The 17,402-nt window shown below is 53.8% G+C and overlaps 1 protein-coding gene across 1 annotated transcript in view; it reads right to left on the minus strand.

The window, feature by feature from the left end:
- Positions 1–17,402, minus strand: part of LASP1 (LIM and SH3 protein 1) — a 40,177-nt gene that overhangs the window by 5,573 nt on the left and 17,202 nt on the right. Inside the window, exons 4-6 of the mRNA XM_028089916.2 lie at positions 9,945–10,052; positions 938–1,064; positions 440–543 (exon numbers count right to left, since the gene is read on the minus strand). Of these exons, the coding sequence (XP_027945717.1) occupies positions 440–543; positions 938–1,064; positions 9,945–10,052 (339 nt within the window). The remainder of the gene's footprint in view (positions 1–439; positions 544–937; positions 1,065–9,944; positions 10,053–17,402) is intronic.

The raw sequence follows: 17,402 nt of genomic DNA on the forward strand, positions 1-17,402 counted from the left end.
GTATGGAAGGCCCCAGACAGAAAGGTGCCTCATGTGCTCCTGGGAAGCTAGAGGCAGGAACTAAGCGGTGTGTGTGTGTGTGTGTGTGTGTGTGTCACTAAGTGGTGTGTGTGTGTGTGTGTGTGTGTGTGTGTGTGTGTGACTTGTGCAAGCTACACCCGGAGCTGGAACGCTGGGCCCCAACCCCAGCCCAGGGCTCGGTGTACTGACCACAATGCGTCTGCTCAGAGGCTAAGGTCCCTATCACCTGCAGAGGACACTAGGAGCTGGGCTCAAAGGTCAAGGGAAGCCAAGCCGCCTGGTTGGGTTTCTAAGGAGAATCTAGGAGCTGTGACCACGAGGCCTTCCCTGAACCCATCCACCTCTGGCCTCCCCAGGCTTCCGACCCCCATCCCACCTCCCAGCTCCAGGATCTCTCCCTCTGGCCGGAGCTACTCACCCCGCCCCCGCCTGGGGCACTGCGTGGTATGGAGACCGGGGCCGCAGGCTCCTTGTAACCACCATAGGACTGAGCCACCTGCTGTGGCTGGGGCTGCTGGTAAACTGCAAGAGGGGGGGACAGGACTCAGAAACTGTCACGCCAAACCCAATCCCTCCCAGAACCTCCGTCCTTCCCCCACGAGGCCCCTATCACGCGCTTCCACCCCCTGCAACCTTGCTCAGCCCTCACTTCTCAAAGGCTCATCTGCCTGGGCGTGCACATCTGCTGGTGTTGCATACTCTGCAACAGGGGCTGTATCTCCACCAACACGCTGGGACCCACCACGGACCCTGACCCCGGTGCTCATGGTGCCCCCACCCCCGCTGGGATGGGGCCTGAGGGCTTGTGCAAGCACACACACGGGTGTGCCTGTGCACAAGGATTCTCTGCAACCTCCTCCCCATCCCACAGTGGGCCTGCTCTCAGGTCCATCCCCTCCACAGGCCTCACGCTCACCCGGGGCGCTGGCTGGGATGTGGTGGGGCAGCTGCTGCCGTTCCTGGGCATCTCGGCGCTCAGGCTCCAGGCCCTCGCCCCCGCTGGGGCCCATGCGGCTCTTCTCAAACTCCTCGTGGTATTTTATCTGCAGCGGCAGAAAGTGCTGGGTGAAGGACTCAGCAAACCAAGCAAAGCTCCCTTCCTGTAGCCACTTAAGATCACCCAGGAGAGGAGAGACTCCCCGAGGGCTACAGGCACAGGGGACCAGGTTCCTGTGTGCCCTTGGACAAGCTACTTAACCTTGCTGGGCCTCAGTCTCCACCTCTGTAATATGGGACATCAGTGTCTACCTCAGGCGTTGCGGGAGAATGACAGGGACGCCTGCTGAGTACCTGCTGGGCGCCAGGCACTGCGCTAGGCGTTCTACCTCACAGGCGCATTTTAGCCTGTCGGCACCCAAGAGAGGGTATATGACAGTCCCCGTCTAACAAGAAGGAAACGAAGGCACGGACAAGCTGAGTGAGTCGCCCCGAATCGTGCAGATTCTGAGGCCCATGCGCTTAATCATGAGGCAATTCGGCCTCTGTGGGCGTGACCTCACAGAGCTCTGCTGAGGACCCCAGGCTGGAGGACAAGCAACGTGGGGTCCTCCTTCCTCATCGAGGAAGGGAGGCGAGCAAAGCCTGCCCTGTTCTCTGGAGCAGAAGGAACCAGTGATTCTGTGCCCCAAGGCCTGATGGGAGCTGTCCCAAACCAGGGCAGTCCCTTTTGGCATCCGCTCCCACTTTCTCTGCTGCCTTCTCTCCCACTTGTTGGCATTCGCTTTGCAAGGAGGGCAAGAGTTAACACTCGGCCAGGCACGGCTAACACTTAGTAGCTGGGCTAAAGGTCTGCGGGCGTGGTCTGGGTCACCACCAGTCCCTCCTTTCCCTGCCCCTTCCCTCTGGGCCCCAGTAGGGACCCACCCCCAAATGGCGAGATGGGCTGAGCGCCATTCCTCACGGGGAGGCAGCCAGCCTTGGCCAGACTGAAAACCTATGGGATCCCTCAACTCCTACTCAGAAGGGCACCCAGGAGTGAAGTTTTCAGACACAGGGCCAGTGCCCTGCTCTGAGATTCCAAAGACAACAGCAAAAGGCGAGTGTCCCTGAGCCCCACTCCCTCAGTGACCCCTGTCCACTGGGGGGGGGGGGCGTGACAAGGAGGAGGGGCCACCCCTCCTGAGGTCTTGAGGCTCACAAGGCAACTGCCCTTCTGACTTTTGTCCTAGGGGTTGGAAGGGTCAGCTTCCTGTGTTTACTTTCTGTGGAAGAAAAGAGACCTGACCCCAGGAGCTAGTGACCAGGGGAAGGGGAGTGCACGTGTAGAAGCGGACAGAGGCCTGCACTGGGGGGACAGGTGTCCCTAATGCTGGCGGCCCAGCTTCTCTGGATATGAAGGAGTGACAGGAAGCCCTGGGGAAGAGGGTACATCGGTCCCAGCTCCTTTTCTGTACCAAGGAGCCAATGCCTAGAGCTATCCCCACTCAAGTGTCCTACAGACTCAGTCCCTCAGCACAGGCGCAGTGGCCCTCCCATGCCTCACCCCTGGAAGGTCATCAGTGTGACCCTGCGAGAGTCCCTACCCCTCTGGGCCTCAGTTTCCTGATCTGTAAACAAGGCTCTGGTACCATCTGTTCCCAGGAGGTCCTGAGGCTCCGGACCAGGTCTAGCAACCAAACCAGACTCGAGAGCTGAAAGCAAGTATGGACATGCGTATGTTTCCACACGTGGCTGGTAGAATCGCTCTTGGTCCTTACAAAGCCACTACACAGGAGTAGGTATTTATAAAACTAGGGCCAGCTGCCCCAGGTGGATGCAGTTGTGGCGGCCAGAACACAGAAGAACCCTCCCCACCGCCACCGACATACATACCACCTGTTACTGTTAATATTAATAACCTTCCCATTTGCTCAGTGACTCACACCAAACGCATGAAGGCTCTCTGAGCATTATCTCCTCTGGCCCCGGTGATAATCACCCTAGAAAAAAAAGCTGGACAGGTACACTTTAATTCCCATTTTACAGAACAGGAAAACGTGCTCAGAAGTTCAATGACTTCCCAAGACAGAGCTTTCATTGCTCAGGAAGGGCTGAGGCTGGTGACATAGGGACACAGTCACCGCTAGATAGGCCCTCTCCTGGAGACAGGCACGGAGCAGAGTGACCACATGCCCAAGCCCCCCCCTCGTCCTACTTCATGTCTATTGTTCTGGAATAAACGTGGGTAGCGCGCCTCTCACTCGAACAGGGACGATGTCCACGAGGTCACCCTAACTTTGAGGGAAGAAGAGCCAGCGCAGCAGGGACAAGCGGGGCGCAGCCCCTCTGCCTAGGCCAACTGGGATAGGCCCCACCACTCCCCACTTCCTCTCCCTCCCTTCCCAGCAAATGAGAAAATTGTGTTATTTCTTTGCCGACCCACCAAATGGTGTGAGAAGCAAATAGGCACGCTCAAAGGAGTTTGCATATCTGAAAGGGAAAGAAACATTTTCCAGACTCCAGGGGTCTGGCTGGTCCCTGCTCCATAGTCGGCAGAGTTTGATCTTCCAAGAGCCTGAATGGGGGTCACCATAAGCCCAGAGGTGTCACCAGGGCCTCAGCTTAAGAACGGTCAAGGGCACCTGGGTGGCTCAGTCGGTTTAGCGTCTGACTCTTGGTTTCGGCTCAGGTCATGATCTCATGGGTCATGGGATCGAGCCCCTGTGTCAGCTCTGCACTCAGCGTGGAGTCTGCTTGAAAGCTTCTCTCCCTCTGCCCTCCCTCCCTCTCTCTCTCTTCCCCCTCTCCGTCTCTCTCAAATAAATAAATAAATCTTAAAAAAAAAATAAAGAACTGTCGTGGGCCCCCAAGCACCCTGTTCTATGCCCAGAAGGTCCAAGTGCACATGGGTTGAGAGGCCCAGGCCCCTGCTAGCCAGGACTCAGGAATGACTAGTGGAAGGTCCATTCCACAGCTAAATAAAGAAACCCATTTTCTCTGCTAGCCAACGTTCTGTTTTCTGAACCCCTGCTCTCCTGACTGTGATGGAAAACAAAGGTTTGACGCTGCACAACGTTCCCACATGATTCTATATCATGGTCCAAAAGGGAACATAGGCTCTGAATGGAATCATCAACTCACCAGCCAGAGTCTATTTTTTTTTATAACAATGTCTCCCACTTTCTGAGGGCTGATTTTGTGCCCTTACATGGATCATTCATTTCCTTTTCTCAGCCAGCCCTACTACTATGTATCACTATCACCCCCCATTTTATAGATGGGGGAACCGACACTCCGGAGAGGGTAACTGGTGGGTTAGCGGACTCCAGTTCTCACACTGCGTCCTTACACCTCAGCTACCAGGTAATACTGCTCCCTATCACAGACTAACCACATATATACTTTTAAACAAATGTGAATCTGTGTTCACCTTCATTAGTCATCAGAGAAATGCAAGTTAAAACCACAAGAAGATACCATTACACAAAATCAAAATGGCTAAAGTGAGTAAGTCTAAGGATGCTGAGCAATGGAAACTCATCACTGCGGACAGAATAAATCAGTACAGCCCCTTGAAAAATCAGCATTATCTGGTAAGATAGAAGGATCGTAAACTCTAAGACCCGGCAATTCCACTCCACGTGAACACCAGGAAATATGGGGACATCCAGAGCGTGTGGAAGTAATCACAAGTCCAACACCAGAGTTGATAAACAGTGGTATAAGCATTAAATGGAACACTATTTGGCAATGAAAAAGAATGACCTATAGCTACGTGCAAATATGTACATGAATCTTTAAACCCAGTGTTGACCAAAGGAAGACACAAAAAGGGCGCCTGGGTGGCTCAGTCGTTAAGCGTCTGCCTTCGGCTCAGGTCACGATCCCAGGGTCCTGGGATCGAGCCCCGCATCGGGCTCCCTGCTCCTCGGGGAACTTCCTTCTCCCTCTCCCACTCCCCCTGCTTGTGTTCCCTCTCTCGCTGTCTGTCAAATAAATAAATAAAATCTTAAAAAAAAAAAGACACAAAAAGAATACCTAGTATATGTTTAAAGTCAGGAAAAACAAAACTGTGGCATTTAGTAATATATAGTTACATATTAAAATTAGAAAAAAGAGGGGCACCTGGGTGGCTCAGTTGGTTAAGCGACTGCCTTCGGCTCAGGTCATGATCCTGGAGTCCCGGGATCGAGTCCCGCATCGGGCTCCCTGCTCGGCAGGGAGTCTGCTTCTCCCTCTGACCCTCTTCCCTCTTGTGCTCTCTATCTCTCATTCTCCCTCTCTCAAATAAATAAATAAAATCTTTAAAAAAAAAAATTAGAAAAAAGAGGGGCGCCCCAGGCTCCATTGGTTAAGTGTCTGCCTTCCACTCAGGTCATGATCCCAGAGTCTGGGGATTGAGCCTCGCATCGGGCTCCCTGCTCAGTGGGGAGTCTGCTTCTCTTTTTGCCCCTCACCCCTCTTGTGCCCTCTCCCAAATAAATAAATAAAATCTTTAAAAAATGAAATAAAATTAGAAAAAAGAAAGCACAGCACATGCTCTCAAAAATTACACTCAGGTTATTCCATGAGCCTGCCTCCCGGTCATTTGACCCTGGGCATGGAATTTTTGTTTGACGTTACTATTTACTACTGAGTAGGCCCAGCCTCTAAAGACTGAAGCTAACTTACAGAATACATGTTGCTAATTACTTTTCACTGATAGAAATGTAAAGCATTTCTGCCTGTGGCGAAGATATTCCCAAAGTTTATGGTTTTATGGTCCTGTAGAACATTACCCAGTTCTGCACTAATGGCAGGGCAGTAACCAGTTCTGGGTCTCTTTGTATCCAGCTCTTTGACTGACTAGGCAGCAGGTCTGCCTGTCCTAACCTCCAGCATAATTAAGTGAAATATATGATAGGCGCTCACTGTAGAAGAGTTAGGTTTTTAGCACTTTAAAAGCTCTTTTTTTAAGATTTTATTTATTTGAGAGCGAGCGAGCGAGGACATGAGAGGGGGGAGGGTCAGAGGGAGAAGCAGACTCCCCACTGAGCAGGGAGCCCCAGGAGGGACTCGATCCGGGGACTCCAGGATCATGACCCTAGCCGAAGGCAGTCACTTAACCAACTGAGCCCCCCAGGTGCCCTAAAAGCAGAGGAGTTCGGGTTGAGGGGGAGGGGAGTTCCAGGAATGTTTCTTGACTTGCACAGTGAACATAGGTGTTTACTGTATGGGTTGTTACTGGGTGTTACATTTCACAGAAAAAGACACAGGACTGTACACAGAAAATCAATATATAAGTAGGTACATAAGGTAAACAAAAGCAGAACTACTCTACCCGGAGGCAGGGGCTCCCATAAAAGGGTCTCAGCCGTGAAAATTTCCCAGTGCATTACAGCCGTTGGAACTCAGGATCAAAGGCCATTCCAGAAGGATACACTGCATTCCAGAGCATGCGGCCCTAGCCTCTCAACCCTTTCCATGCCCCTAACGAAGACACAGTTCCCCCAGAAAGTTTCACACATTCTCAGTACCAGACAATGGCCCAACTTCTCAACCAAGCTTTACTCCCTGCCTTTCCTTTAGTCACAGTGCAGAAAGCAGACAGTTCTGCCTTTACAGAAATGGTAATTATACTGACCACACTGATCTGATGGATGACAGATCGCACACATCCAAAGCCTTTAAACACCACCTGGGGGAGACCAGACACTTTTTCAAAATAGTCTCGCTTGTAAATCCTCTAATCTGGAACATATTCCTCCGGGGAGGTAAAAGTCATCTCTTCTCAAGATGGTCTGACCTCTCTGGAAACAGCTAGGGGTCGTTGGGTGCTAACCTGGGAAGTGAGTGACAAACTACACAGAATGGATACTAAACAAAGGTGTGGCTCTCTCTAAACACTTATCTTTGCCAAAACGCTTCTGGAGGTCGGGACTACTTAACGGCTCTAAGGGTGTCAAGCTCCCTGAGAGTTTGGGGATGTGGCTGGGCCTGGCACTCTCTGACTTAGGGCTTGGTGAAGCTTTTCCAGGCTTTTAAGTAATGGTTCTCAAACTTCACTGAGCACCACCGGAACCCAGTGAATGTGTTTAAAATACTGGTTCCTTGATTTCGGCTCAGGTCATGATCTCAGAGTCATGGGATGGAGCCCCGTGTCAGGCTCCCCACTCAGCAAGGAGTCTGCTTGGGATTCTCTCCTTCTCCCTCTGTCCCTCTCCCTGCTCTCTCTCTCAAATAAATAAATCTTAAAAAATTAAATAAACAAAACAAAATAAAATGCCAGTTCCTGGGCCTTATCCCAGAGATGCTGAGTCAGGCAGCCTATTGAAGAGCCCGCCTGTGAGCCTGCATTTTCAATAAACCTTCCAACATCGGGGCATCTGGGTGGCTTAGTCAGTGAAGCATCCGACTCTTGGTTTTGGCTCAGGGCATGATCTTAAGGTTGTGAGATCGAACCCCGTATCCGGCTCTACGCTGAGTGCGGACTCGGCTTCAGATTTTCTCTCTGCCCCTCCTCGTTTACACACACGCTCTCTCAAATAAATAAATAAAATCTTTAAAATTAAACAAGACCAAAAAAAACCCTTTCCCATGTGATTCTAGTAGAGCTGTTTATAGAGGCTCACATTTGACAGACTCTAATTGTCTTCACTAAAACCAAGAGTCTTCCAGCTTTGTGGTCGGTCACACCTCAGATGTCCTAGCTAAACCTGCAAAAGCAGAACCCGGTCAGGTTCAAGCCACCTCCCCCACCTCGGAGCAGAGGACAATCAGCTAATTGCAGCCCTGTAGTTAATGATAAGATGGTTATCTCCTTTGGTGTAGATGTCTTGGCCACAGTGAGTTCTGTTACCAGAGCTCCTCAGATATTAGCACCTCCGATAACTGGGTATGGAATATTCTGGAAGCCTTCCAGAAAGGGAGGCAGGGAATGACTGCCCTTACTTGTCTTCTGCCTCTAAAACCCACAGGCTGGAAGCAATGAGTGAATGTGTTGGGGAGATGGGGTTGTAGATGAGAGCACGTGTCCTCACAATGGAAAGGCCACAGAGGCCTGGAGAATCAAGACTCCAGCTTTGTGAGCCATTCCAGGTTTTCCCCATTGCCCAAGGCTTCCCCTCCTTCCCACTTACCATGCGGAGAGCTGGAAGACACATGCCTTCTTTAATCCTCTTTACCCTTGGGTCTGGGCAGCATGGGTGGGGAAGCTCTAGGGTGTGAGGTGGCTTATAAAGCAACTGAAACAGGTGTGTGTGTGTGTGTGTGTTAGTGTGTTAGTGTGTGTGTGTTATAAAGCAACTGAAACAGGTGTGTGTGTGTGTGTTAGTGTGTTAGTGTGTGTGTGTGTGTGTGTGTGTGTGTGTGTGTGTGTGGATTAGAGCCCTCCTAGCCCAAAGGAAGCTCTCCATTTCCTCCTGCCACAGATTTCAAACTGTAGGTCAATGGCCTTGTTGCAAAATCCACTTAGTTGGGCGCCTGGGTGGCTCAGTTGTTAAGCATCTGCCTTCAGCTCAGGTCATGATCCCAGGGTCCTGGGATCGAGCCCCACATCAGGCTCCCTATTCGGCGGGAAGCCTGCTTCTCCCTCTCCCCCTCCCTCTGCTTGGGTTCCCTCTCTCGCTGTGTCTCTGTCAAAAGAATAAATAAAAAAAATCTTCAAAAAAAAAACCCCACTTAGTTACCCATTTAGTTAAGTCTACAGCAAGCATCTTCACAAAATAATTAGAACAGAAATACCTGAATGCTCTCCAAGTAGTAAGGACTCTTTGATGAAAGTTTTGATTTGGTTTTCTCTCTAAATAAATAAGCAGGCCTGTTTGGTGGGTCACTATGTGAAATGTACGTCATATCGTAAGTTACAAAGTCTAAAAACCACAGTCTTGGGCCTGACTGGTTCTCCTGGCCTAGGCCCTGGCTCTGAAATCCACCTGAGCCACTGTGGAGCCCACTCTAAGCACAGTGCCACCAAGGAGGCTGGGTGGGGGAGGCATGCGGAGGTCTGTGGAGGCCGGGGACAGGTGACAGGTGGCCCACCAGAATCCCAGACCCTCCGCCCAGAGTGACCTCAGGCAACGTGCCAACTCCTTTCTGTTCTAGACATAAGGACAACTGTTTGCTCAGGCCTCTATTTGTAGGACACCCCCCCGCCCCCACAGCCAGATGAGGCTGGCTGGGCACATACCGCAACTCTTGTGCCCCAGGCCCCTGTGTCACGGGGTCCCGCAGCCTAGGTTCCGTGCTTGTGGCTCACAGCAGTATTCCAACCCCCACGTGCCCCAAACTCCCCAGGCAGCTTCCCCACAAACCCAGATACACAGGCTGCTGCTCTGTAGCTCTGCCAAGCAGGAAACCAATGCCTATTCCCTGGCCACAGGTGCCCTGGGCCCCTCGCTCTACCACCCACTCTCTATACGCCGTGCTGCCTAGCCACACACTGCCGACCATCCCCAGCCTGGGAAAGCCGGGCCGGGGGGTACGGGGCCGGCTGGCGAAGCCAGCCAGGGTTTTTACACAGGAAGGAAGAGCAAGCCGAGGTGGGGGTGGAGGCCAAAGGAGGGCGGAAATACTGCAATATCAGCACCCAGAGACCGACAAGAGGGGGGCTGGCCCCTCCCCACCCCTGCCACCCAGTTATGACCTTTATGCTTAGACAAAACAGTCCGTCTGGACCCTGACACCCACCATAGCTGGGGTGGGGGGGGGGCACGTTAGAGAGGGTGGGGAGTGGTTTGGCACACAGGCCCTCCCTGTACAAAAGTTGAGTGCTTTTATGGTGGAAATGCCATGTGGGCACAGAGTGGAACAGGGGAATATGGGGGTGCACAGAAAAAAGTCATCTGGGAACCCCAGACCCTTCCTTCCCTCTGCTCAAACAGCTGCTACCCAGGCAGGCCCAGAAGAGCTGGGGCAGCAGAGAGCTGGCCTCATTCGTGCCTGTCAGACCGGCAGGGAGGGGGCGGGTGGGGGGGCGGGGGGTGGGGGGGCGCAATGTGGGTCCCACGGCAGGCAGGGGAGCTTACGTTACTGATCTGGTCCTGGGTCTTCTTGATTCTCTGGAGTTCGGGTGTGTCTGCCACCACGCTGAAGCCCTTGCCCTTGTTCTTCTCAAACTCCTCCTTGTAGCGCACCTGGAGGATGAAGCGGGAAAGAGGGGGTAGCGTCAACACAGGGGCGGCAGAGGTGGCCCCAGCCTGTGGCCACCTCTGATGCAACCACCAGCCAGGAGGGAGACTCTGACCAGAAATCGCCCAGCAGTGACATCCACCGCCCACCCCCGAACTCAAAGCAGGAGCCTTAGCCAAAAAGTGTTTGATTACTAACAATAACCCACGAAGATGTATTCAGTGCATTCTGAGTGCCAAGTGCTTTACATGAATTATCTCACTTAAGTCTTACTATATTCTATTATTAGCCCCATTCTGCAGATAAAGAAACTGAGCCAGAGAGAGGCAGAGCCCCCTGCCAGGGTCACAAAGCTCGGCAATAAGTGTCCAGAGCCACCAGGGTGCAAACTCTTGTCTGCCTGACTCCTGACCCTTCACCACTGGCCTATCCTGCGTGAAAGCTATAGGAAGGTTCTTTCCAGAGCTCCAAAGGCTGCCCCAGCCCTCACCCTTGCCAGGATGTGGCCTGACCCACCGAGAACCCGGAGGAGTCTCTAAGCGCCCAGCTGAGTGAAGGCTGTGCCAAGGCACAAAGCTGGCATCCAGAAAGGACGCTGGTGAGACAGCCACTCGGAAGGGCTCCATCAATGAGCCTTTGACAGGCCCGGCGGCTTCCTGGAGCCTGCTAGGCCCGCTTCTAAGGTCAATGCCTCGGGAGGGGATGACGTCGGTGGGGGCACAGACCGGACTTCGGAACAGGGCTCCAAGATCCAGGGAAGAACCCTACACTCCACCACTGCCCTCCTCTCCTGAGAAATTCGCGGACACTCAAGCACCAGAGGGACTCAAGTCAGACCTAAGAAAGGACTTCCCGAACGCTAATGGAATTGAAATATGAAAAATATCTTATTATCCCCTGGGGGTTTTAAAGAACAGGATGGAGGCTAGAAATGCCCATGGGACAGAGAACTGTTCCCTGTTTCCAGAGATTTCACCCCCCCCCCGCCCACCCCCCTCAGCAGCCAGCCAGCTGTTCCAGCCCCACCAGCTGCCTGGATTTCCTCCAGGGGGGCTGCACTCGCCGAGAAGCAGGTCAGCCCAGGACACAAGGCCCTGGGCCTTGGGAGTTTCCAGGACGGGATGCCCAGGCAGCTGTCAGGAGTCACCTGGCCACGGGGCTGAGCGGCACCCTGACCTGACCAACAACACCCACGTATGCATCCATGGCCAGGCCTGTCAGTTCCTCTGCACGTTGCCCAGGGGTCAGAGGTCCTTGTTCACCCTCTGGAGCCCAGCTTACCCACCTATGGGGTTCTAGATCCTAAAAGGTTTCAGAAGCTCCTTTGTTTATTTATTTTTTAAAAGAGGCTCCTTTGTTCTGATCCAGACTGAAAACAAAGGCCTAGATGTGCTATTTCCCAAAAGACTGGAAGTTAATGAAGTAAATACAAGGACTGACCCACCCCAAGGGCCCAGAACTGCCCCCAGCATCAGCCCTTCCAGAAAGCCTTGGAACAGTGTGGTGATCTTTAGTGCCGGGGGCAGGGAGACCCTTCGGGAAAAGGGGCATCAGGGAGAGGATGCAGAAGCCCCAAATCCAAGGCCTCTGGCCTCGATTTCCCCATCTGTAAAAGGGTTGTCATGGGAATCAGTTAAAATATGGGGAGGGGGCTTCCCATCGCCAAGCATGGGCAAAGAGCCCGAGGGAGCTGGTCCTAACACGTGCTCAGTCTTCCACTTGCCAAGTGATCTTGGGCAACTGACGTCACCCCTCAAGCCTCCATTTCCAATCTGTAAAATGGGGAGAGTACCACCCATTCCAGTCAGCGGCGTAAACTACAGACAGTGGCTCTAACACAGCAAAATGTATCCCCGAGCATCCTGAAGCAGGGCAGGGCTCCGCACCTGCGGCTAAAGGCAAGTGTGGAAGTGCTTTGTCAACATTAAAGTGCTGAACCAGTGCCAGACCCCCACTCCTTCCTCCACTTCCTGGCCTTGCTAGGGTCAGGCCCCTAATCCAGGGGAGTAATTGCCAAGGCGACACTACAATGATGTCAGCTAGTTCCCAGGCTCAGGAACTGCCTCTCCCTGCTGGGGAAGGAGAATGCATTTCACTCCTGGCACAGGCAGCCAGATAGGGCGGGGCTGGGGTGGACTGGGGACTGAGAAGGAAAGGAGGGAGGTCTGGGTTTAGCACCTCACTGCTGTATGTCACTAGGCAAGTCAGTACCCCCCTCTGGATCCCCTGAGCGGGGGGGGGGTGAGGGGTGGGGGGTGGGGGGGACTGGCCAGCTGATCTCTAAAAACCCACCCCGCTCTGGAGTTTGTGACCACTTTTAAGTACCTGCAGGCCTTAACTATGAAGAATCAAGGTGAGGGAGATTCTCTGAGAGGCCTTTTGGTGCTGGAGTGGGTGGCAGAGGTGAAAGGTAGAGAGCCAGGAGCGGGGGTAGGGCCCTGCCTAGAGCCCCTCCCTCAGGGTTCTCTGGTCACCCAAGCAGGAGGGTTTGCCCTCACCTGGGACGGCTCAGCAGGATGTGGTGGTGGGGGGCGTCTCTGAGGGAAGGGACCCACCCAAGGTCATTCAAGGTTGTCGGTAGGGGCAGGATGCAACTCTGCACTGGGGGCGGATGACTCCATGCCTGGGAGCTGCCTGGGCCGCCCATCCTGACAATTCCTGAGGCAGGGCCAGGTCTGATGCTCCTCCTCCTACCCAACAAACACCACCCAACTCCCTGGGTCTGTCTTGTTCATTACTTATCGCAACAAAGTAGGTACAAATGTTTGTTGCATGAATGATGAATGAACTGAATAGACACAAAATATCAAACAGACAGCACAATTTAGAAAGTCACTGCTTTGCTGACCTAACATAAAGAGGAAAGATCATGACTTCAAAAAAAAATTTTTTTCTCCGAAATAAACCAGTATGAAACAAAACAAAAAGTTTTTTGAAAAAAATACAGTGCCAACCATTTCCACTTACCATGTGCCTACTATGTGCTGTGCCCACATACTATGTAACTTACCCCCTTCTAACAAAAAAGAAATCAGCTTGAAAATTAAGACAGACACAGATGGGAAGGAGAGCGAATGAAAACGGTCAGCGCTGGAAGCAATCAGCAAAAGGTCACTGTGTCTATTCCCCAGCTTCATTGTGCCCAAGCTCCATTTCCCTCCTTTCCAAGAGAATAGTTAATAGTGAACATTTACTGGGTGCCTGGGTGGCTCAGTTGGTTGAGCGACCGCCTTGGGCTCAGGTCATGATCCTGGAGTCCTGGGATCGAGTCCCGCATCGGACTCCCTGCTCAGCGGGGAGTCTGCTTCTCCCTCTGACCCTCCCCCCTCTCATGCCATCTCTCATTCTCTCTCTCTCAAATAAATAAATAAAATAAAATAAAAAATAGTGAACATTTACTGAGTGCTGACTCTATGCCAGGAACTGTTCTAAATGCCTAATATATACTAATATTCTCTATATCCCCTGTAATATATGACGTTATATATACTACATGATATATGCTATATCTTTGCAACCGCCTTTGGAGAAAGATAATCCCCATTTTACAGATGAAGGCACTGAGGCTCAGGAAGGTGAAATATCTTACCCCAGATCACACAGCTAGTGTGGCAGACCCAGGATCTGACCTTCAGCCAGCTTAGGTCAGAGTGACACCATATGCTGCCTGCAGGGCTGGGGACAGACCACACTGTCCTGTGCCTGGGATTGTACAGCGCCACGGGGTCTGACAATGGGGGAAAGAATGAGAGAGGCATTCTTCTTGTACTTCTTTTTTTTTTTTTTAAAGGATTTTCCTGTCTTTTTTTTTTCAAAGATTTTATTTATTTATTTATTTGTCAGAGAGAGAGAGAGAGAGAAAGAGCACAAACAGGGGGAGTGGCAGGCAGAGGGAGAAGCAGGCCCCCCGCAGAGTAGGGAGCCCGATGTGGGACCCGAGCCCAGGACCCTGGGATCATGACCTGAGCCGAAGGCAGACGCTTAACCGACTGAGCACCCAGGTGTCCCTCTTCTTGTACTTCTGCGTCAGTTCCGGGGGCCATACAAACACCCCCCAGCGCTCAGCACCCCCCCCAAAGATGTTGCCTCTACTCAGCCTGGGGCTGGGGAAGGGAGAGCTGCCTTGGGAAGGGGGTGCAGCTGGGCCCCAGCCTCCGGTTCCCTGCCTCAGCCAGGCCTGGGCAGGACCACCCAGAGGGTCATTTCTGGTCAGTTCTGTGGTTACCTCCCCCACAGGGGAGGCTCCAGGTGTCCCAGACACCCAAAGTACCACTTTGGGAACCAATCTAGACACAGGAAAACAAAGTTGAAATAGCACTGGCAGCTTCCAGAGACCGAGGAGGGCTGAGACACACGCATGCAGGCCAGGAAGGGGCCCTGGCAAGAGACCCAGCGACACCCTGGTGGGGGGTGGGGCACCGGAGGCAGGGGCTCCCACTTCCCTTCCCGCCAGCCACAGGCTGCTCTAGCCGGCCCTGCCCCCACAGCAGCCACAGGAACCAGAACCTGTCACCACCCCCGGGCAGGCCCACTCAGCCCTTCCAAACCTCAGTGCATCAGCCCAGCCCCCAGCCTCCAGGCAACGGGGCTGTGCTGTCCCCATTTTACCAGGGAGGAAAAAAGCTATGAGAGGAAACCGGCCAGGCTCAGACCACAGAGCTGGGGGCGAGGGAGAAGGAAGACAGACCCAGGCTTGCAAAGAAGGCAGGACCCTGGCCTCCACCCTCTGCCTACCCCAGCTACCAGGCCCCAGGAGCCGGACTCAGGTTAGAGCGGTATCCTCAGTGCAACAGAGCCCTGACTCCATGACGCGCCCCCCCACCCCCAGAGCCGGAGCAAGGTGAGCTCAGGTCAGTTCCACCTAGCTTCCTGCCTGCCCCTCAAGCCTGGCTCTAAGTCTCACAAATCAAGTCCAAAAGGCTCATGAGAATCACCAGGGGAGTCAAAATGCAGATTCCTGGGCACTGCCCAGAATTGCCAACCAGAAACCCCCTGGGTGGAGCCTAGGAATCTGCATTCCAACACACACACACACACACACACACACACACACACACACACACACACACACTCGCGCGCTCTCTCTCTCTCTCTCTCTGCCCCCCCCCCCACCTTGGTAACTGTGCATCCAATGGGTGAGAGCTTAAGGCTGGCTGCTGGCCACATCAGGCTACGCTGCTGGCCACATCAGGCTACGCAACTGGCAAGAGCAAAGGGCTTGAAATCTGCCTCTGTCACTGGGCTCTGGGCAACCGGCATGGCCTCTCTAAAGCTGTGTCCCCATCTGTAGAATGGGGATTAAAAAAATCTCTCCTTCATCAGGTGGTTGCAAGGATTCTGTGAGGTCAGGGCCTGGCCCTCGGTGAGGACCTCATGGAGGATGACTGCCATCCTCATCATTTCCTCAGCCTGCCTGAGAGACAGGGGCCCAGGGGCCTGGGAGGCGAGCAGCAGGCCAGGCCCCGGGGAGGGGAGTAGTGAGCCAAGCCGAGGTGGGGCAGAGGGACCTCGGAAGCCTGAGCCCGGCTGCTTCCTCCTCCAGACCCCGCCCCTCAGGGAGCTGGTTCCAGGGGCAAAAAGGGCTACAACCCGGCTTTTGTGGGACTGACAAAAGCTAAGGGAATTAACAGGGTTTGGATTTCTCCTCCTGAGAGTAGGGCTCTGTGTGTGTGTGTGTGTATGTGTGTGTGTGTGTGTGCGCCTCTACCTCTGCCTGAGTGTGTGCACACACTCTCGTACCTCGGGGAGCTGCACCTTTCCAAAGACCTGACATCTCCTCCCTACACCTCTTCTTCCGGGTCCTCCTGATGGGGCCCCCACCACTTGGGGTTCTGACTGCCCCTCTCAAGCTGTGGGGTGAGTACAGGTCGCCCTGGATGCTGTGGCCTGCACACCCCTCGAAGCCCCCTCCACCTCTGGCCCCAGGGGGCCCTCTCCAGGATGGGGGGGTCCCGGGAAAGTCGTCAGCTGGCAAGGGTCTGGCTAATATCCTCCCCATGCAGACGAGGCCCAGACCCCAGGGCTGCCTCAGCCCCTCTCCCTGCCAGCTGGACCACGCTGCCTCCCTCAGGGGGCAGAGGTCAGGTATCCATACCAGCTCCCCCGAACTGCGGGTTTCACGCCCAGCAGGGTCAGCATCCGGGCTAGCAGCTTTAAGCTGCCGCCAAGGGGAAAACCAGCTTCCCCTACTTGCTCCCTGCCGCTGTGGGGCACGCAGGAAGCCTGCACCTCACACCTCACCGGGACTGTACATGGTCAAGGTCACTGTACTTGGGAGTGGAAAAACCAGAGTCCAGATCCTGAAACTTCATTCACTGTGTGTGTCAACAGGCAAAGCCTCAGTTCCCTCATCTGACGGCCCCCAGAGCGGGGTCAAGGATGAATGAGGCAAAGTTAACTCGGAGCGCTTGCTAAGCTGTAACAGTTCTTACTGGCACCAGGAACTACTGTGTTTATTATCAAGGTAGAGATAAGTTCTCCTGAGGGAGCTGGGTGGAAAACTGGAAAGAACACAAGTCTCAGAATTAGACAAACCGGCCTTCCAAGTCAGGGGCTTCCCTTCCCTCTTCCCTAGAGCGGGGCTGATCCTGCAACTGCACAGGCTTGTGAACTGAGGGCACTTAAATGCCCAGGGCATTAGGCGCTCAAGATGAGAGCAGTTAATAGTGTTCCTGCCCTACTACTACCCCATATGATCTTAGCAAGTCCCCTCGTGTCTCTGGGCATGTTTCCTCATCTGTACCCCGGGAGAAACAGCACCCTCACAGCTGCCAGAAGTCAACGAGAGGACACTAAAGAGCACAGGGCTGGTTCTCCTTCACGGGACCTCCTAGGAGACAGGGACCCAGAGAGGTCATGTTAACATCCGACAGCAGGAACCCCACTCCAGAGGGATCAGGAGAGATACCCCTCTATGGCCCGAGAGGGGTCCTCTGCAACATTTTCCCCGGTCCTGGGCACCCTGCCCACTTGGCTAAGTCCCTCAAGGGGTCTTTGCAGAAGCCCCACCCCACCCTCCCCCAGCACCCCCAGTCTAGGCCAGGCTGGTCCCAGAAGCCCTCCCAGACCTCCAGCCACAGTGACCTGTTTGGGGCTCAGGGTTCTGGACTCTTTGCTTATTCCTCACTGTCCCCTAAAGACTGAGTCGTGCCTGGGGCAGGAACCCATTTCCTCCCCACTACAGCGGCATGCACCATTCCCCACAAAGCAAGTGCTCCAGAAAAGTCAGGCCCAAGGAGACAAGTCGGACAGGCCCCCAGGGCGAGGCCCCCTTTGCAGCCTGCCCTCTGCAGAGTGGAGGAGCTTCGGAGACATGGCCATAAAGGGTGGGTTGACCTCAGACTGGCCTGAGCCTG

Source organism: Eumetopias jubatus, unplaced genomic scaffold, assembly GCF_037043125.1.
Source record: "Eumetopias jubatus isolate StellerSeaLion01/CBP00866 unplaced genomic scaffold, mEumJub1_p1.0 scaffold_10, whole genome shotgun sequence".
Taxonomy (NCBI): domain Eukaryota; kingdom Metazoa; phylum Chordata; class Mammalia; order Carnivora; family Otariidae; genus Eumetopias; species Eumetopias jubatus.